This window comes from Nannospalax galili, unplaced genomic scaffold (genome assembly GCF_000622305.1).
Source record: "Nannospalax galili isolate Female #2095 unplaced genomic scaffold, S.galili_v1.0 scaffold3278, whole genome shotgun sequence".
Classification (NCBI taxonomy): domain Eukaryota; kingdom Metazoa; phylum Chordata; class Mammalia; order Rodentia; family Spalacidae; genus Nannospalax; species Nannospalax galili.
Genome location: NW_008341673.1, coordinates 75,743 through 97,857, shown reverse-complemented (window position 1 = coordinate 97,857; position 22,115 = coordinate 75,743). Strand labels below are relative to the sequence as shown.

Here is a 22,115-nt window from a genome sequence, read left to right as displayed (position 1 = left end):
AAGCCTTAACTCAATAAGTAAACTTTCAATTCACCGTTCATGTTCCATTTGGAATCCAGCATTAAAATATATATTCTTATGCTGAGATCTTAAGTTTAGATGATATACACTGTAAGAGCATAGTACACACACACTGAATATGAGGATATCCTGCCCTACTATTTCCTCTATTAGAAAACCCAGTAGAGGTTGGAATCCAGCATTAAAATATATATTCTTATGCTGAGATCTTAAATTTAGATGATATACACTGTAAGAGCATAGTACACACACCGAATATGAGAATATCCTGCCCTACTATTTCCTCAATTAGAAAACCCAGTAGAGTATGACAATGTCCAAAAGCATCTTCAGAATACAGTGATCCTCCCTACCTCAGAAAACGCCTCTCAATCTCCTTGGTCTCCTTGATTCAAGAAAAGCAATCTGCCTGCGGACAGATGGTCAAACTGTTGTTCATTTCAGGGTGTGTTGACATTCAGTGATGTGGCTGTGGACTTCACACAGGAGGAGACAGAGAGCCTAGATCCTGCTCAGAGGGCTTTGTGAAGAGAGCTGACTGTGGGGAATTACAGCTTTCTCATTTTTGTTGGTGAGAATTTTTTTTTTTTTACAGAATTTCTTACTTATACTCAAGAGTTCCTTGGGGAACTACTGCATGTGTATGTTAACTTTGAGTGTCACATCTCATAAATCGAACTTCTCAGAGGAGAAAAGAACACTGTAATGTAATTTTGTCTGTTTTCATGTTTGTCCCAGTGGGAGTGCTTATGCTTTTTTCGTTTTTATTCCATGATAAATTCAGAAACTTTTTTTTTTTTTTTTCCGGTCTTTTTGAGACAGGGTGTCCCTGTAGCAGCAGCTGGCCTCAAACTCATTATGTAAACCAGGCTGGCCTCAAACTCACAGAGATCCACCCACCTCTGCCTCCTGAGTGCTGGAACTAAAGGTGTGTGCCATCATGCCCAGCAATTCAGAAACTTTACAGCATGTAACATTGTCACCCCAATCATAAAGTTCCATTTCCAACCTGGAGCTTTGGCTGAGCTGTAATTAGAAATGGAACACTAATTCTGCAAATTGAAAAAGCTATGTAAATGTTTTGAGTGTTTTGACAGACTATTCCAATTGGGGAATCATTGGTAGAATTCCCTGTTGTGTTCTCTCTTTATCTATTGAGCACACTACTGTGTTAGAAATCCAGGTCCTTTCTAAAGACTCAAATCATGAACCACCCAGCATAGGCATACAAAGTTGCTAAAGCACTTGGTGTCTTGTGCATTAAGCTGTGACTACCTGAGGTGCTGGGGGTGATGGTGATGTCCTGAAACAATAAAGAGGCAGGTGGTCCTGAGGGACACACTCCTGCATACTTTGTTAGTGTGGAAAAAGATTATCTCAATTATTAGAAATTACATTTTTGAGACATGGAGTCAGACATCCATCAAAATGGAAAATTACAGAATGTTTTCCCCTTTTTAATATTAAAAGGTTACAAAATATTAATTTTGATAAAAAATGTTTCATGGCCGGGTGTGGTGGCCCATGCCTCTAATCCCAGCACTTGGGAGGCAGAGGCAGGCGCATCTTGCCAGCCTGGTTTACATAGTGAGTTCCAGGACAGCTGGGGCTATAGGGAGACCCTGCCTCAAAAGGACCTTTTAAAAAAAAGTTTCATTATTTTTGTGTTGAGTGTACTACTTGCATGTATGTATATGCACCCATGCTGTGCAATGTATACTGAGGTCAGAAGCGCATATCAGTTCCCCTGTAATCATACTTACAGAGGGTTGTCAGCTCCAATGTGGTGCTGGGAATCGAGCCCGAGCAGGCATTGCTCTTAACCTCTGAACCATCTACCCAGCCCCTTAATATTAGTTTTTGACAAAGAAGGACTATATGTATTTAGTAGGTGCAATATGATGTTTTGTTCTCTATGTACATTTTTGAAATTGACTAACACAATTACTACTTTATGAATTTTAATATTAAAATATATACTGGAAGAAATGTCGCAAAGTAATTTTTTTTTTTTTTTGGCTTTTTGTCTTTTTGTCCTTGTAGCCCCAGCTGTCTTGGAACTCACTATGTAGACCAGGATGGCCTCAAACTTGAAAAGATCCACCTGCCTCTGCCTCCTGAGTGCTGGGATTAAAGGTGTGTGCCACCACAATGTAATTTTAAAGACTGAAACTTCCTTATAAGCCTGTTTATAATAAAGTGAGTGCTCCTTTAGTATTGCCATGGAATTTCAAGGCTGTGAGAGTCTGAATTTCAACCAAAGTCCTCCCAGTTCATCAGAACAGACACATTTACTATCTCAGTTAAATACATGATAAGCCAGAGTTTAAAAAGTTTCTGTTCTACTTTCTTTGAAATTCAGATGCACAACCTAAATGTCCCTCGAATATGAATGGATCATGTAAATTTGGTACATTTACACATGGAGTTGTACTCAGTGGTAAAGGAAAGGAAATCAAAGAATTTTCAAGTAACTGGTTGGAACTAGAAGTTGCTGGACTGTGAGTTAAAGCAGAAGCCAAAAAGCAAGGCACAGGTGTTCTCTCTCCAGTGTGGCTGCTACCACCAAATCCTGCATATGTACACAAAGGAGATGAATTCAGTATGAGATATGTACGCTCCCTAATTATGGCAGCACTGTTTGAACAGTAGGCAATCTACTTAAATGCCCATTAACAAATAAAACATTTGGTGACATGTGCTATTTCTAAAGAATACACAATTCCATCATAGGAAAGAGGGGAATCTTCTCGTACTTGAGAGCAGGATTGATCTGATGGGCACTGAATCAGGCAAAGAAAGTTGAAACACAATCACTACATGATTTCAGTCAAGCGAGAAATCCAAAACAAAAAAGATGTTGAAGGTACAATAGCAGTTTGCAGTGAATGGGGAGAATGTGGGGTAAATAACAGACACAGTGTCATGTCTTCACGGCTTAACTAAGTTCTACTGTTCTATGCCACAACGAGGTGAATAAGTTCTCCAGCTTGCATTTTCTACCTTAAAATTATTAAAAAGATCAATTTGGATGCACTCACCGTAGGAAAGGATAAATTTTTAATTTAATGACTAAATCAGTCTCCAACGTACATGCCTAACAAAATATCAGGGATACCTCATAAGTATGTAAAATATTTCATCACACAATAAAGATTGCATTTCTATCAAAAGTTATTTATTTCATGTGTAAGAGCATTGTGCCTGCATGTATGTAAGTGCAGCCATGTGAGCCGTGTCTGTGGAGGCGGGAAGACAGTGTGGGAACCCCTGGAACAGGTATTAAGTACACTTGTTGGCATCATGTGGGTGCTGCAAACTGAGCTCAGGTCCTCTGCAAGAGCAGCCAGTACTCTTGACCTCTGAGCCATCTCTCCAGCCCCAAGAATAGACTTTTAAAACTCACAATGAACTACTTCTGAACTTTAGCCTTTAAAAGAAAAACTCTCCCTTGTGCCTCCCCGACAGATTCTTACTGTGAAGGTAAGTAGAAGCATCAGTGCTGTTCAGTAAACAGTCACAGGCAGCAGACAGTGAGGCTGGCGGTCAGCTGCCAGTGCTTCTGGAAGAAAGCTTAGCGTAGCCTCTATTCCAAAGGACGAAAGCCCTGTTACTCCGCCTTGTTTAGGTAAGGAGGTGAGGCGGCTACAATCCCATGATGTAGTAGGAATTCTTGATCTTGTTGGCAGGGTGGATGCTCGAAGGCAGGAGACCAAAAACTTCTATGGGATCTCCATGTTGAGCTCTTTCTTCCTGTGTTTCTACTGTGACTGCAGACAATGACAACAGCCTGCTTTGTTTTCTGAGGCGCTTCTTCCTCTTGTTATGTTGTTGACAGGTGAAGTGGATTTTCAGTGAACTGAAAGGAAATTTCTCAAAAGAGCAGGAGAGAGATGGCTTCTTTTCAGGTAAATACATCCAAGGGCCTGAACCACGTATACTTTATTACTGAAAATTCTTACCGATTTAGGCTGGGTTTAAGCATGCCTTTAATCCGAACATTTAGAAGGCTAGTAGCAGGGGGATCTTCATGAGTTCGAGGCCAGCCTGGTCTACAGAGTGAGTTCCAGGCTAGCTGAAGCTACAGGGAGACCTAGTCTCAAAAAGACTTTATATATATTTGCCATATTAGACTTGTAAACTTTTCTGGCTGGAGTACTTGCTATGTAGACCAGTCTGGCCTGGACCTCACACTGATCAGCATGCCTCTGCCATTGGAGTCTTGGGAGTAAAGACTTGTGCCACCATGTCCTTCCTACATCAACTCTTTTCGTACGTATCACCTATGTGGCATGTCCACCTCTTCATTTTGTCCTCCAGTGCTTGTTTTTTCAGACTAATCCAATGAATTCATGACCAACCATCTCAAAAATGTTTTTGATGTGATAGATGAAAATTCACACGTCAGTCTTCAGTTCCTAAGGAGGCTAAACTTGGATCCTCATATGCCACTGTATTGGTGTTTGAAATACACATAAATCTGATATTTTTGCTTTATTTTATTTTGGTATTGTATTACTTTGTTTATCATTTTAATCCGACTCACATGACTGGCCTGATGGTATGTACGCTGGGTTTGTTGACACCTGTTTTCTTTTGTGTCCTGAGAGCTGATTCCCTTGGTTGCACTGCTCTGAACCAAATTCCAGACTTGGACATTGTTGTAATTGATTAGGAATAGTTTTATGGTAATTTACAGAATGAAGCACGGGAATGAAGGCATTTAATGCAGAATCTCTCCTTTCATCACTGTAGTTCTCTTCCTTCCATTGGAGAAAGAAACCTTTCTCACTTATTTGCTAAATCCTGAGTTTCCAGGTGGAGATTCTGAAGCAGGCCTCTTTCTCTCTGTGGGTATTTCTACTTCACACTCAATCACAGCACGGCCTCCATGACTGGTTCTTTGAACCTCAGAAAGGTGCTCCATTTATCAAATGTTAGACACGTGTGGTTGTCTGATTTTGGAGGCATTTGTGTAAGCAGCATCAACATTGTTCAGTCAGTGTTGGATCTTGTCTTTGTGTTTTCATTACTCTCTGTGGTGAGCAGTTTCCAGATCCTGTTATTGTGGTGTGCATAAGTCAGCCAGTGTGTTCCTTCTTGATAAACTTTAAGTAAGTAAATGAAAATAAAAAGAGAAACTAATGTAAAAAGATTCTGTTATAATATTTTATGTTCTAATGTTTCTATAATGTCTTCATTGCATGCAGGTTCTAGGACCCACTTCACAAGATTGTGTCTGTTCTTGCCGTTGAGGGAGAGCACACTGTCCACGGCACTCTTCATTTAAACTCCTCCTTTATTCTTCTGCCATGATCTGCTCTGTGCTCCTGGAGAATATGTCCTTTGTACCTGGGTCATTGGCCTCACTGCAAAGCCTATTAGGAGAGGGTTAAGTCAGGCTCAGTCACCAATTGTGTTAAGTCAAAATCTATTTTTTTTGCTAGGACTACAGTGCATCATTATAAACATTCTAGTTTATGAACCAGACTTATAAATCAGCATGACTTTACATCAGATAAATATGTGCAACTGATCTTGTATGCTACAAATACAGGAGGGAAATGGTATTCCTATATTGAGGGCTTAATTTTTGTGCTACACTCCCTAAAACGAAAATCTCCACAAAAATTTAGAGAGTCTGATGCTGTTCTTTTTTGCACAGAGTTAGCGAGTAGATTACAGATAGTTACTACATTAAGAAATATCCTTTTATCCTAGCTGGTGTCACATGTGTTTAATCCCAACACTCAGGAGGCAGAGGCACTCCAATCTCTGAGTTGAAGGCCAGTTCGATCTACATAGTGAGTTCCAGGACTGCTGAGGCTACAGGGAGGCCCAGTTCCAGGAAGACCAAAAAATAAAATAAAAAAAGAAAAGAAAGAAAGAAATATCCGTTTAAATAATTTAGATTGTTCCTCAGAACTTCGTTACTAATTATCTCTTTTTTTCCTTGGATCCAGTACCCTGCTCATGGGTACATGGTCAAGTTGTCATTTTTCATTTTAGGATCCTTTGACTTTCACGGATGTGTCCTTTGACTTCTCCCAGGAGGAGTGGGAATGCCTAGACTCTGCTCAGAGGGCTTTGTACAGGGAGGTGATGTTGGAGAACTACAGCAATCTGCTGTCCATAGGTGAGGAGATTTTTCTTTGAGAAATTTTTACTGTTCTACATCCTTTGACAAATAGCAGTGTACTTTGTACATATGTTAGTTTTGCTAAGTCTTGGATTCTTGCATAATTAGTGCATTAGGAATATCTGGGCATCAACAGAATGTTTGTGTATCATTTCCTTCCATTTGCAGTTGTTAGAAATATTACCCATCTTCATTATTTTTGGTGTTAATTTCAGTCACCCATTAGTACATGATACTGTAGCCAGAATCTCAAAGTTCCATTTCCATAACTGCATTTTGAATCAGTGATAGAACTCAGCATATGAAAACTGAGAAAATTCCTGAGTATCTAATGAGTCTGTCCTAAAAGAATAATTGAGAAATTATTTGGAGAGTCCTCTCTTTTTGCCACTGTGTTAGAAGCCTGGCACTTTCTAGAGAGTCCAGCAAGCGTCATGTGCCTCTTTCTCATACACAGGTCTTGCTGTGTGTAAGCCTGTTCTGGTCTCCTGTCTGGAGCAAAGCAAAGAGCCCTGGAATGTGAAGAGAGGGGAGACTACAGCCAACCAGGTAGGTGTGAGTGGATGAAGGAGGGGCCTAGGTGAGAGGTCTTAAGTAAAGAGGAATAAAGACCTAAACATGGTTTGCCATAGTCTGTTTCACTGCAAAGAGATTCTGATAGTTTAATTTATGGCAGTTTCATCAAGATTTGTCCTGTTGTAATTGTCAAATGACTTTATTGCACATGCAATTACTAGTATGCAAACATCACTTCATTTAGTTTTTATTTAATTTTTCCATATCTCCATGTCTAATTTCTTACCAGTGCAAGATAATGGCTGATTTTTTCTCTTATGACACTTTTTCAATATATATTTTTTTACTGAAATTTTGTGCATTTCATTAAAAAAATTAATCATGTTTACCCCCCCACCCCACCTGCACTCCCTATACCCCCTATACGTTTACCCTCCACCCCACCTGCACTCCCTATACAATGTTCATGCATTGTATTTTATATAGTAATGCCTATTAAGTGGAGTTTTTCATGTATTTTAAAATTAGTAAATTTTGTGTCTTTCGTTTCTGCCCTCAAAGTGTTTGTGCCCTTCTGATTCCTTGTGATTTCCACTGTTTTAAAATCAATGCATTTTTTCCAAAAATGACTGTAAGCTGTTGATGAGACTCATAATATTTGCTTAGCATGAAGTTCTAGTCTCTTCCTATTTTAGATATAAATGTGTCTAACAAGTGTAACTTTCACACGGCATTTGTGGATTCCTCTGTTTTCTTCCTACTGTTGATGTCTGTGTCCCAGATTGGGGAGAAGAGAGATGGAGAAATCCTGACCTTGTATAATATTTGAGACTTGTTCTATTGCCCAGTCCATCCTGAGAGTGTTCTCTGAGTGTGGGAAGCTGCACGTCCTCCTGTTGTGCGTGAGTCAGTCTAGGCTTCTTTGGGATGATGCTTTCTCATGCTGCTCACATGCTCCTTGTGTCAACCACTGACTCATCTCTCCAGCTCCCTTCTGACTCTCTTTATGGTGCTGAGTCAATCAGTCCTGTCACTCCGTCACTCTGTATGTGATGTCTAATGATGACATCCAAAATATTCCATTCTTTCCTCATATTCACCCTGTAGGGAAATAGTGTTTGCAGAAGGGAACAAAGCCCATGTTTGTTCAAATGTATTCAACCATTTCAAGCACTCAAATGGACTAGTAAAGTCACAGGATTTTCTTTTAATTGAACAGTTCGTTTTTCTTTTAACTTAAGATCTCTATATTGTTTATAGTTCTCTTTTAGAAAATATTCCATATTTTTAATTATACAGATAATAATTTTACCAACCAATGAGTTCAGTGAGAGTAGCTGTTAAGACTAGAAATTGACAACTCTGGTGGTGCATTTCTTTATTCCCAGTACTAGGGAGGCAGAGGCACGTGAATCTCTGTGAGACTGAGACCAGTGTGGTCTACTTACAAAGATCATTCTAGGCCACTTGGGACTATAGAGAGAGGCTGTAGGATAAAAAAGAGAAGAAAAAGCCTGGGAATGCACAGGACATTGCAAGAGTCCCACATCTCTCTTCCCACTCAACAATGGCCCATCTCTTGGGTGTCCATCGTTCAGCACACCTTGGAAAGTTTTTCACTCTACATCATTTCATGTTTCATTCCTGTAAGGATTTTTGGAATTATTATAGGTATATTTTTTTAATTTACCATTAAAATATTTTTAAACACCATATTTTATCTCATCCTCCACTTCTGGATGACTCAATGTATTCACTGGTTTTCTTTTAAAAATATAACTTTTATGTATTATTTAAAAATTTTAGGCATGTGAACAGTTTATCTTTTCACCATATAGGAAATATTCTATTCATGTGCTTAGTATCCTGTGGGTTCAATTTTTTTCTTTTTTATTGAATCAAAAAAATTTGTATAGAATATATTGATCATATTTAGAAACTCTCCCCTATCTGCACCACCTTTACTATTCATACCTAACTTCATATTCTCACTCTCTCTCTCCCTCTATTTCTCTCTCTGTATATGTATATACGTGTTCACTGGAATGTGGTTAAGGTATGAAGAATCGCATCCTTGAAAGAGACTCCTTCTCCCCCTCCGAGTAGCCTGTGTTGGCCAATACTTCCTCAAGTAGGGTTGGGGTTTCTTACCCACTTTCCATGTCTATGTTGGGAGCTTCTCTGTCTTGAGCTTATGTGGGACTTGTGCATGCTGTGACCGTTGGTGTGAGTTCATATGAGTAACTTCCCAGCTGTCTGTAAATCTCTTATTTCCTTGTGTTATTCCATCATCTCTGGCTCTGTCAATATTTCTATCTGCTCTTCTGCAGTGACCCCTGAGGCTTAGGAGACAGAATTTTGATGTATGTGTCCTACTCAGGGATAGGTACTAGCCAGTCTAATTATCTGCAAATCCACCAGTTGTGGGTCTTTGTGTGAATCACTGAGTGCTTTATTTGGAAGCCTCACTAGAGAGATGTGTTCATCTATTGGTATAGCAATAAGTCATTGGCAGCCCATTTAATACTATGTATATCTAGTTGAATAATGGTATTAGGCTCTCTCCTATGACTCCTAAGCCTGATATCAATGTCAGATATGGGTTCCACCTTATGAAGGAGACCTTAAATCCAATTAGAATGTGGCTGGTTACTCCCATAGTATTAGTGTCTCTGTTGCACCAAAGCACATATTGTTCCAGGCCAGTTGCTGTAGCTCACAGAATTTGCAGCTGGGTAAGGTTGATGATTGATTTTCTCTTGTCGTAGCATACAAAGCGCCTTCCAGCGCAATGAAGGCAGACAGTAGAGATGAAGCTTTGAAGTCAGTACCAGCTTGATTCCTATATAGATTTTTTTTTTCTTCTATACATCATGAGTGTCTTCAGTAGCAGGATATTATCAATTTCTGGTGGTAACAGAGGGCTAGTGTCAAGAATATACAACAAATTCAAAATATTAAATATCAAAAAATATACAACCCAATTTAAAATGGGGCCAGGTCCTGGACAGAAAGTTCGCCAAGAATGAAATGCAAATGCTAATAGCTTCTTTAAAAATGTTTTATGTCAGTGGTCATAAAGGAAATCCAAACTAAAACTGTTTTGAGGAGCTGGAGAAATGGCTCAGCAGTTAAGAGCACTGACTGTTCTTGCAGAAGACCCAGGTTTGATTTCCAGCACCCACATGGCAGCTAACAAGTGTCCCTAACTCCAGTTCCAGGGGATCTGACACCCTCTTCTGATCTCCATGGTCATTGCAGGACACGAGTGCACTTACACACATGCAGGCAATACACTCATACACATAAAATAAAAATAATAAATAAAACGCTAGGCATGGTGGTCTTTAATCCCAGCACTCCGGAGGCAGAGGCAGGTGGATCTCTTGTGAGTTCGAGGCCAGCCTGGTCTACACAGTTAGTTTCAGGCCAGCTGGGGCTGTAGGGAGACCCTGTCTCAAAAAGACCAAAATAAATAAATAAATAAACAAACAAACAAACATTTTGAGATTTCTTATTTCCCTACTCATCATGGTTAACATCAAAGAACAAACAACAGACAAACGTTTTCAAGGATGCGCGAAAAGGTGCCTCTTTTCCACCTTTCATCAGAACGCGGACTGATGCAGCCAAAGTGGACATCAGTGTGATTTTCCTCAAAAAAGGTGGAAGTCAATCTTCCATATAACCCAGCCGTACCGCTCTTGTACGTGTACCCCAAAACTCTGCATTCAACAGAGTTATCTGTTCTTCCGTGTTCATCGCTGCCCTTTGTGTAACCCTAATTTTCTCCTACTTAGGAATATATAATGACAGCTTGGGATGTTTACACATGGGATGTCATTCAGCTCTTATGAAAAACAAAAGTGTGAAATTCACAGGCAGCTGGTTAGAAGGGGAAACAATCTTCCTGAGTGAGGTATCCCAGACCTAGAAAGAAACATGTTGCATTTTCTCTTTTATAGGTGACTGGTAGCTTTGAATTCCTAGGTGTGCATGTTTCAACTGGAAAATAGAGAGCTCAGAAAATGAATAAATGGCCATGGAGTGGTCTGCGGGTTTCATAGGAAGTGAAACAGAATGCACTGATATACAGGAGGAAGGGGAATAATAGCATAGGAAGGGTTCAATGGGGATGTGGAAGAGGAGGGCAGGACAGAGGAGGGAGTAGTCAGAGGGTTAACGAAACCATTATAGAAGCTTCTTAATGTATATTCACAGACATTTTTTATTGAGCTTTTTAAATTTCATACATTTCCCACTCAACTCTAGACCCCCTCCCCCATCCATGCCTCCCCCTATCCCCCTACCGAAACCTTTGCACTCTGCCATACATGCTGAGTCCTATTCATTCAGGTGTTTGTACCAAATTGTCCTTCAGTGTAAATGTGTCCATTGGAGTCTAGTAGTCTATCCAGTGGTCATATGTAAATCATACTCTCCCTCACCCAGCACCAATCAGTCCCAAATAGTTCTCAATCTAGTGCCTACCTGCCACCAATTTCTCACCTCCTGTTTAGGCCCTTGTTTCATTGAGCTGACATGGGTTCCGTGCTGATGCCTCCACTGCCACAGGCTCACATGAGCAAGCTTCCAGTGACTTGCATGCCTCCACCTCCCTGTGTTCATGAATCAGCTCTGGCTCTTAGAATCTTTATGCCTCCTCTTTCCCAATGGTCCCTGAGCTGTGGGTGGGTGAGGTTCCATATAGGAGTCCCATCCTATCCTACAGTTTTTTTATTCTCTAAAACTGCCAGTTGTGGCCTTCTGTGTGCATCGCACTCTGATATACAAGGAAGCCTTACTGGTGAGAGTTGAGAGGTGTATTAGCCCTTCTTTTGCTATGTTCCATGAGTCTTAGTTGTACAGATTTGACTGCAGATGTGTCTCCTAGTACTGGACGTCTCCAAGACGTATGTTCTGTGTGCCTGACCAGATGTACAACTCTGCAGTAGCCTCCATCTGTTGCAAAAAAAAAGCTTCTTTGATGAGTGCTGTATGGCATGCTTGTCACTCCAAAGGAGGCCTCTTCTATCTGGCACTGTATTACCTGCCCAGTAGTTCCCAGGCATACATATGCATTAGTGTTCAGACATTCTGTGTTCATTTCTCATGGTGTTTCTAGGGCATCACTTTTCCCTCTAGGGTTCCTATCCTCCTGAGATTCACTTATCTCCACTCTTTTTTCTCCCATCCTGCTTTCCTCCTTCCTCCCTTCCTAGTCACAGTGCCCTGCTATCCCCACCCTCCCCCCAAATGCCTCCTGACTTCCCTCCCTCTCCCACACCGTGGTCTCTTGCATGCTCCTTCCTCCTCTCCTTCCTGTTGATTACTCCCACATTTTCCACCTCTACCAGGTAACATCTGTTTCCTACTATCCCCTTTCAGGTTGTTTTGTTTTCTTTACCTCCATGTATCCTTTCTATTTACCTTGTTCCTTGTTTTACATCAGAATTTATTTTGTCACATATAAGGGATTGGTGCTGCAATCCAAAAATGAGGGGGAACATACGTCACTTGCTTTTCTGCATTTGTTACTTCACTTAGTATAACACTCTCTAGCTCCATTCACTTACCTGCAAATTTCACAATTTCATCTTTTCTTACTGCTGAGTAGAACTCCATTGAGTAGATGTACCACAATTTCATTAACCATTTGTCAGTTGAGGGACATTTAGGTTGTTTCCATTTCTTAGCTATTGTGAAGAGAGCAGCAACAAACATGGATGTACAGGTATCTCTACAGTAGGATGAGTCCTTTGGGTACATGCCAAGGAGTGGTATCACCGGATCATGTAGTAGGTTCATTTTTTAATTTTCTGAGGGTTCTCCACACTGCTTTCCATTGCAGTTGCACAAGTTTACATTCCCACCAGCAAAGAATGCATGAAGGTTTTTCTTTCTCAACATCCTCTCCAGCATTTGGAGTCTTTCATTCTCTTGATCATTACCAATCTGACTGTGGCAAGATGCTTCTTGGCCATTTTTATTTCTTAGTTTGAGAACTCTCTGTTTAGGTCTATCACCCATTTTTTTTATTGGATTGTTAATTTTCTTATTTCTCTATTTTTTGAGTTCTTTGCATATTCTGATATTAATCCTTTATCAGATGTGAAGCTAGTGAAGATTTTCTCCCACTCAGTGGATTTCCTCTTCCCTTCCTTAATTGTTTCTTTTGCTGTACAGAAACTTTGTAATTTAATGAGGTCCCACTTACTGATTGTTGGCCTTAGTGCCTGAGCAGCTGGTGTCTGATTTAGAAAGTCCTTTGCTACACCTGTATCTTGGAAAGTGCTACGTATGTTTTCTTCTAGCAGTTTCCAAGTTTCAGGTATTATATTTAGGTCTTTGATCCATTTGGAGTTGACTTTTGTGCAGGGTGAAAGATAAGGATGAAGTTTAATTCTTCTGCAGGTGGAGATCCAGTTTTGCCATTTGTTGAAGATGCTGTCTTTCCTCCGTTGTGTGTTCTTAGCACCTTTGTTGAATATCAGGTGGCTGAGATTATATGAACTCATGTTTGTGTCTTCTGTTGTGTTCCATTGATCTCCATGTCTATTTTTGTGCCAGTACCGTTCTGTTTATATGACTATAGCTCTGTAAAATAGTCTGAGGTCTGGTATGGTGATTCCCCCAGCATTGTTCAGCATTGTCATTTTTGCCCAAGATTGTTTTGGCTATCCTGTGACTTTTGTTATTCCATAAGAATTTTAGGATGATTTTGTCAAGCCCTGTGAAGAACGTTGTGGGTATTTTGATTGATATTGCATTGAATCTATAAATTACTTATGGTAAGCTGGTCATTTTCACAGTAAGTCTCTATCTCTTTCTTTAGAGTTTTGAAAATTTCATTGTAGAGATCTTTAATGTCTTTGGTTAGGTTTATTACTAAATATTTTATTTTATTTTATTTTTTGAGGCTATTGGCAATAGGAGGGTTTCCTTGAGTGCTTTATCTGATTGCTTGTCATTGGTATATAGAAAGGCTAGTGATTTTTTTTTTTTTAGGTTGATTTTGTATCCTGCCACTTTACTGAAAGTATTAATCAATTCTAACAGTTTTCTAGTGGAATTTTTGGGATCTCAAGTATAATATCATATCATCTGCAAATAGGGATAATTTGACCTCTTCTTTTTAAATTGATACTCCTTTAATTTCCTTCTCTTGCCTTATTGCTCTTGGAAGAGTTTCAAGCATTATATTGAAAAGGAGTGGAGATAGTGGATGGCCCTCCTGGTTCCTGATTTTAATGGGAATGCTTCCAGTTTTTCTCCATTTAGGATTATGTTGGCTATGGGTTGTATATAGCTTTAATAATGTTTGATATAGCTTTAATTATGTTGAGGTATGCTCCCTCCTCCAAGTCCTTCAAGGACTTTTAACATGAATGCATGTTGAATTTTGTCAAATACTTTTTCTGTATCTCTTGAGATGACCATGTGGTTTCTGTCTTTGAGTCCATTTATGTTTTATTACATTTATTGACTTACGTATGTTGAACCATCCCTATAATCTCTGGAATAAAGCTAACTTGATCATGGTAGATGAAGTTTTTGATGTGTGTCTCTATGTGGTTTGCAAGTGTTCTGTTGAGTATCTTTGCATCTATGTTTATTAAGGATATGGGTCTATAAGTTTTCTTTTTTGGTTGTATCTTTACCTGGTTTTGGTATTAGAGTGATACTGGTTTCATAGAAGGAATTTGGAAGTTCTCCTTCTGTTTCTATCTTTTTGAAAAATTTGAACAGTAATGGGTGATTTTCTTTGAATGTCTGGTAGAATTCACATCCATCTGAACCTGGGCTTTTTTTATTTGGGGGGTTTTGTATTACTGTTTCAGTTTCCTTATTTGTTATGGGTCTGTTTAGGCTTTTGATCTCCTCTTGGTTTAACTTTGGTTGTGGCCATGATTTTAGAAATTCATCCACTTCTTTTAGGTTTTCAAATTTAGTGGCATATAGATTTTCAAAGTATTCCCTTATAATGTTTTGGATTTTTTTGGTGTCTAATGTGATGCTTCCCCTTTCGTCTCTGGTTTTGTTGATTTGGATTTGGTCTTTCTTTCTTCTGGTTAACTTGGCTAATGGTCTGTCTGTCCTGTCTAACCTTTCAAATAATGAGCTCTTAGATTTAATGACTTTTTTGTATGTTGATTTCTTTGTTTCTATTTCATTAATTTCTGCTCTGAGTTTTGTTGTTTCTTCTCATCTACTAGGTTTGGGGTTGGTTTGTTCTTGCCTTTCCAGAGCCTTGAGTTGTACTGTCAAGTCATTGACATGTGCTCTTTCTGATTTTTTAATGTAGGCACTAAGAGCTATAAACTTCCCTCTTAGGACTGCTTCTAGGGTGCCCCAGAGGTTTTGTTGTGTTGTGTTCTCATTTTCATTTTGTTCCAGGAATATGTTTATTTATTTCTTAATTTCTTCTTTGAATCATTCATAATTCAGGAATGTGTTGTTTAATCTCCATGAATTCATGTGCTTATGGAATTGTTTCAATTTTTTTGTATCTGTTGAGATTTGTTTTGTGCCCCAGAATGTGATCAATTTTAAAGTAACTTATATGAGCTGCTGAGTAGAAAGTGTATTCTTTGGTAGTTGGGTAGAATATTCTGTATATATCTATTAGGTTCATTTCATGTAGTATTTCATTTAATTCAGATGTGTCTCTGTTTATTCTTTGTCCAGTTGACTTGTCTGTTGAAGACAGTGGGGTATTAAAGTTGCCCACTATTACTGAGTCAGTGTCAATCTCTGTTTCATCATCTTGGACTACTGATTTTATGAAATTGGGTGCTCCAGAGTTTGGTGCACATATGTTAATGATTGTAATATCTTCTTGGTCAATTGTTCCTTTGATTAGAATGTAGTAACCTTCCTTGTCTCATCTGATGACTTTTAATTTGAAGTCTATTTTGTCTGATATTTAACTTGTGACACCTGCTTGCTCCTTAGGGCCATTTGCTTGGGGTATTTTTTCCATCCTTTCACCCTAAGATAGTCCAGCAAAGACCACTATTGTTTTAGAATAGAAGCAGCCTAGAAAATTGGAAACAATCTTCACCACAAATCTGTCTGACCGAGGGTTAGTTTCTGGAATAAACAAGGAACTCAGAAAATATTAAGAATAGGAAGAACCCAGTTAAAGAATGGGATGTGGAACCAAACAGGGAATTCTCAAAAGATGAAATAAAATGTCTGTTCAATGAGAAAAAGGTACAGGAAATCAGTGGATGCTGAGAGTGGAAGAATCAGCTTTCTCCAGGGAGCAGCTCTCTGTGACATGACTTCATAACAAGTGGGCAGTCCTAAGCACATGTACAGATGAACACCACCCAATGGACTCAGTGCATTTTATATGTGTGTGTGTGTGTGTGTGTCCATTTATGTGTCTATATATAAACATATGGATATGTATCAATAATATTCTCAGAAAAGGATAGGAAATTGAGAGGGAACGGAGGGTGCATGGCAGGAGTTCCTGGTGGACTCGAAAAGATGGAAATAATGCAAAGACAATACTCAATACTTGTATATCAAAAAAAAATTATTTTTTTGTCTTATTGAGACAGGACCTCTCTGTAGCCCCACCTGGCCTGAACTCACTATGTAGACCAGGCTGGCATTGAACTCACAGAGATCTGCCTGCCTCTACCTCCCTACCTCCCGAATGCTGGTTGTACTACACACATGTGCCACACACCAGCGAAATTCTTAAAAAAAATGTACAGAATCCTTTGCAATCAGGAAAATACAAACTATATCTACTTTGAGATTTTGTCTTAAGCCAGTGAGAATGGTGAAGATTAAAAAAAGAAAGGTGCAAATGCTAGTTTTGGTGTAATAAAAAAATACAAGATTGAGGAAGTCATTGATTCTTCCACTGCAGTCAGAGATGCTGATGCATGGCAGCATGTAACAGAAGAGTCCCTGCATAAAGAAGGTCCTGTCAAGACAAGATGCCCCGAAAAGCCATTGTGTGAAGCTGTGAAAGATATATCATGTGCAGGTGGAATCCCATGGTGGTGGAGATACTAGAGCCATGATGTATCTGCCAAGGAGTCCTGCAAAGGGAGAATGCAATCAGCCTCCTTTTGAAACCAAAGTCCTAGACATCCAAAATGGAGCTATAGTTTTGCATGTGTGTGTTTCCCCTACTGCTTTGGTCTTCCTTAGTTTCAGTTTTTCCTCACTATGCCTCCATTCCTCCGTTTGGGAATGGGAATGTATAATCAGTTCCATTATATGTTGGAAGTGTGTAATTTGTCTCTTTTGATTTTATAGGGAAAATCTTTTGATTTTACAGTAAAGAGATTCCCTGAGCCTCACAGTAGACTTTAGAGTTTTGAACAGTGTTGAGATTGTTAAAGATTATAGAGTCTAAGTTGGACTAAATGCACTTAGTATTATGATATGGTCACAATCCTGTGGGTTCAAAGCAGGGAATGTGATGATTTGAATGCAAAACTTCCCCCATAGGCTCATGATTTGAACACTCAGTGTCCAGTGGATGACACTGTTCGGAGAGAATTTGGTACAAAATTGTTGCAAGTATATCACTGAGGGAATGGTTTGAGAGTATACACCCTTGCCCCCCATGTGGTTTTCTCTCTGCTTCCTGCATTTGCTGATGATGTAGTCTTTTAGCTTTTGGCTTTTGCCAACATCGCTGTCTTGTCTTCCCACCTTGCCATTTTGAACCTGGTCTCTGGAACTGTAAGCCACAGTAAGTGTTCATCTTTAGATTGATTCTGGTCATGGTAGTTTATCACAATGAGATATTGGTGTGAAAATCCAGACCATGTTTTCTGGAAAAATGTGGAAGAATTTGGAACTTTGCTTTTGGTTGATGTATATTATCACAGCAATGTACAAGTAACTAATATGCGTTCTGCATGAGATACCCCAACCCAGAAACAAAAGTCTCATATTTTCTCTCATTTTGTATATTAGCATTGAGTATTTAGATATGTGTGTTTCACTTGGAATACTTCAAAATCTGGGCATTAGTAAGGGGCCATCAGGGATAGAGTCTTTCAAAGAAAGAAAATATTCACAACTATTCTCTCTAAATGAATTTCTTTTTACTCATATGTACTGATCATTTTGTTTCTTCTATATTTATTTGCTTACACTCTGCTTTATGATACATGGAAATAGTATTCTAAATTGTTTATATATTCTTTTTAGTTGGTCATTTGCTTTCCATAATAAATTCTGATTTTCTGGATGTCATTGTCAGTAAAGTGTGTTTCTTTGACAGACGAGATATTTGTGTCTTGCTTCAACCTACTCTTCTAGATTCTGTCTTGTTATTGGTAACCCGAAGCTATATTCATTTAATAATATTATTGAGAGAGGATTTTTATTCAGTATGATTTTGCTGATGTTCTCACTATATAAATCATTGATAGTTACTTCCTTTTTTGTTAGTATTAATATTGGCCTTATTTTCTTTTCTATGTTGCTAATGCTGGATTCTTTCTGGACATGGTGTGTTCATCAGTTACTCTTTACAATTATATTCTGACTTCCATTCCCATGAATGAGAGTATCTTTCTCCTCTGTGTATCCTGCTTGCTTCCATAAATTCTGAACTGCTGGCTTGCTGACCATAAATTGGTGCATTTCCCAAATACCCTTCCTCCTCCATCAATCTGAAGAGATACCTTTTCTGCCAGTCAATTTTAGTTAATATGTTCATGTTCATTTAGATAAATGTATTTTTACATTACTTCATGCTATTCTGCCTCTGGTCTTTTTTGACAAGAGACCTGATATTATTGCAACTTTTCTACCTTTGTAATGAGTTGGGATTTTCCCCAAGTGTATTAATTATTAACTTTTTGCTTACTGTTATTTAGCTGTTGCCTATAACTTGGAGTGCTGACCTCTGTCGGTATTTATTTGGGCTTTCAAAATGACTCTCTTTTGATTGTATATCCATTTATTTCTCTATTTTTCATAAAAATTTATTTTTGTTGAATAAATTTTCTCACTTCAGTTTTGATTTCAGTTTCCTCTTTTAATTCATACATTTTTATTTTAGTTCACTTGAATGTTTGTCAATGTTGTTGGAAATTTTATTCATCCTTATTACATGTACTTAATATATGTCTTGTGTGTGATTACCTCATCCTTATACTTCATATCAAAATGCACTCTTCTTTTTTTGCTTTTCCTGCAGAATTCAACTCTTATGAGACAGCAGAGAGCTTATAATGTAGAGACACCCTACAAATGTGAACAGTGTGGTGAGTTTTTTATTCTAATGTCAAGACTTAGAAGACAACAGGAAATGCATACTGGAGACAAGCCCTACAATTGTGAAGAATGTGATGAGCGCTTTATCAAGGCATCAAATCTTAGAAGTCATAAAAGTATTCATATTGTGGAGAAACCCTACAAATGTGAAGAATGTGACAAGTGCTTTACCAAGGCCTCATATCTTAGAAGTCATAAAAGTGTTCATACTGGAGAGAAACCCTACAAAAGAGAAGAATGTGACAGGTCCTTTCCTGTGAGCTCAACATTGAAGAATCATTACAGAATTCATACTGGAGAAAAACCCTACAGATGTGAAGAATGTGGCAAGTCCTTTACTCAGGCCTCACATCTTGGAAGTCATAAAAGTATTCATACTGGAGAGAAACCCTACAAATGTGAAGAATGTGACAAGTCCTTTACTGAGAGCTCAAAACTTAGGACACATTACAGAATTCATACTGGAGAAAAACCATACAAATGTGAAAAATGTGACATGTGCTTTACTCGAATGTCAAGCCTTAGAAAACATCAGGCAATACATGTTGCAGAGAAATCCTACAAATGTGAAGAATGTGACAAGTGCTTTCCCAATGCCTCAAATCTTAGAAGCCATAAAAATATTCATACTGGGGAGAAACCGTATAAATGTGAAGAATGTGACAAGTGCTTTGCCAATGCTTCAAATCTTAGAAGTCATAAACATATTCATACTGGGGAGAAACGGTACAAATGTAAAGAGTGTGACAGGTCTTTTACTGCACACTCAACACTTAAGAGTCATTACAGAATTCATACTGGAGAAAAACCCTACAGATGTGAAGAATGTGACAAGTCCTTTATCCAGGCTACACATCTTAGGAGTCATAAAAGTATCCATACTGGAGAGAAACCCTACAAATGTAAAGAATGTGACAAGTCCTTCACTGAGAGCTCAAAACTTAGGATACATTACAGAATTCATACTGGAGAAAGACCCTATAAATGTGAAGAATGTGAGAGGTCCTTTCCTCGAATATCATGTCTTAGAAGACATCAGGCAGTGCATTCTGGAGAGAAACCCTACAGATGTGAAGAGTGTAACAAGTGCTTTACTCGAATGTCAAGTCTCAGACAACATCAGGCAATGCATTCTGGAGAGAAACCCTATAGATGTGAAGAATGTGACAAGTGCTTTTCCAAGGCCTCATATCTTAGAAGTCATAAAAGTGTTCATACTGGAGAGAAACCCTACAGATGTGAAGAATGTGGCAAGTCCTTTACTGCACGCTCAACACTAAAGAGTCATTACAGAATTCATACTGGAGAAAAACCCTACAAGTGTGAAGCATGTGACAAATCCTTTTGTTTTCTGTCAAATTTAAGGTTTCATCAGAAAATTCATACTGGAGAGAAACCCTACAAATGAAAAGGTGTGAGAGTCCTTTACTCATATTTCAATACTTAGAGAATATCAAAGAATGCATAATAAAGGGAGACACTACAAAGTAAGTGATTTGGCAATCCCTTTAACCATATATCAAATGGTAAATTTACCAACAATTCATACTGCTAAGACAGTTTACAATTGCACAGAATTTGGAAATCCTTTACTCTGGGCTCAACCCTTAGAAAACAAAACAGAATCCATTAAAAAGGGATATATTTCAAAGTAAGGAAAATGTTGAAATATTTATATTTATGTATTACAAAACTTCACAGTATACTGAAGAAAAATTTAGAATTAAATGCAAAATGGCAAAGTGTGTGTATTAGTCACTTTTCTGTTGCTGTGATAGAAACACTGACCCAAGTAATTTATAGAAGGAAGAGTTTATTTGAGCTTATGATTCCCAGGGAATTACAGTCCATCATGGCAGGGAGGCATGGTGGCTGGAGGTGGCTGGAGCGGGAGCAGCAGAAGCCAAGTTCTCACATTATCATGCAGGTACAAGAAGCAAAGAGAGCAACTGGAGATCTAGCAAGGCTTAAGAACTCTCTAAGCCCACCCCCAGTGGCATGCTTCCTCTAGGATAGCCACACCATCTAAGACCTCCCAAAACAGTACCATCATCTGGGGACGAAATGTCCAAATACTTGGAGCCTATGGGGGCCATTTTCATTCAAACCACACATTCCACCCCCTGCCCTCCATAGGCTCATGACCATATAAAATGCAAAATGCATTTAGTTCTTTAAAAGTCCCCATAGTCATTATCAGTCTCAATACTATTCAAAAGTCCACAGTCCAAAGTCTATTCGGAGACTCAGGGAAATATCTTAAGTGTAAGCCTCTGTAAAATCAAAAGACAAATTACATACTCCCAACTACAGTGGAACTGAATACACATTATCATTCCAAAACGGAGGAATAGAAGCATAGTAAGGAAATACTGGACTGAAACAAGACCAAAAACCAGCAGGGCAAACACCAAATCCAGTAGCTCCATGTCCAACTTCTGGGACTTTACTTCCAAAGGGCTTAGTTGGCTCAGCCTGTCTACCTTTTCTGCATTCAGCACACATCTCTCTTGTGCTGGTACCACTCCCTGTATGCAGGTCTTCTTGTCAGATACCTCACAGCGCTGACATCAGGGACTTCTTGGGGTCTCCACTGCCAACCAGGCTTCACCTTTACAGCTTTGTGCAATGGCCTATCAGGGCCTTATTTAGACAGGGGACCCTTGCTGCATGCTGCCTGGCCTCAGTGGCTCTCTGAAACGTTGGAGGAAGAACTGATGACCCCTTCACTCTTACATCTTTCATGCCTCTAAAGCCAGCACAGGTGAATGACAATGCCAAGTTTGACTACAAATTTGGCATGGACTCCAGCCTGCTTTATCCATTTTAGAAGCTTTTCTCTTCAGTGGTCCCTGCAGGTCCCTAACTGGGTGTGGTCTTGCCCTGGAGGTACTCTCTCCATTGTTGCCTGCTTTATCCATTTTAGAAGCTTTTCTCTTCAGTGGTCCCTGCAGTATTCTCCTTTCACAAGTTGGTCGGCTTAACTGGGTGTGGTCTTGCCCTGGAGGTACTCTCTCCATTGTTTAAGTTTGAATCTCTAGGCCCCTCCTTAATCTTTTTAATCTCCTTATCAATGAGATCCTCTCCATCACATGCCAGGGCTCCAACTTTTATCTTCCTAGTGCTCTTTTTCAATCCAAACTGTATTTCTTTCTGCCCCATTTGCTCTCTTTTC

The 22,115-nt window shown here is 39.0% G+C and overlaps 1 protein-coding gene across 1 annotated transcript; it reads left to right on the top strand.

The window, feature by feature from the left end:
- Positions 1-251: 251 nt before the first annotated feature.
- LOC115066756 (zinc finger protein 726-like) lies at positions 252-20,981 on the top strand. Its single transcript, XM_029565510.1, has 5 exons — positions 252-592; positions 3,860-3,929; positions 6,031-6,157; positions 6,618-6,709; positions 18,864-20,981. The coding sequence occupies exons 2-5, from the start codon at positions 3,915-3,917 to the stop codon at positions 20,346-20,348; spliced, it is 1,719 nt and encodes a 572-aa protein (XP_029421370.1). The 5' UTR covers positions 252-592; positions 3,860-3,914; the 3' UTR covers positions 20,349-20,981.
- Positions 20,982-22,115: the final 1,134 nt, after the last annotated feature.

What these genes read in the sequence shown, in the direction of transcription:
- LOC115066756 (XM_029565510.1), top strand. An exon ending in CAGCAATCTGCTGTCCATAG is followed by an intron (nt 6,158 to 6,617) that starts GTGAGGAGATTT and finishes TCTCATACACAG; the next exon opens with GTCTTGCTGTGTGTAAGCCT. An exon ending in GGGAGACTACAGCCAACCAG is followed by an intron (nt 6,710 to 18,863) that starts GTAGGTGTGAGT and finishes CTTTTCCTGCAG; the next exon opens with AATTCAACTCTTATGAGACA.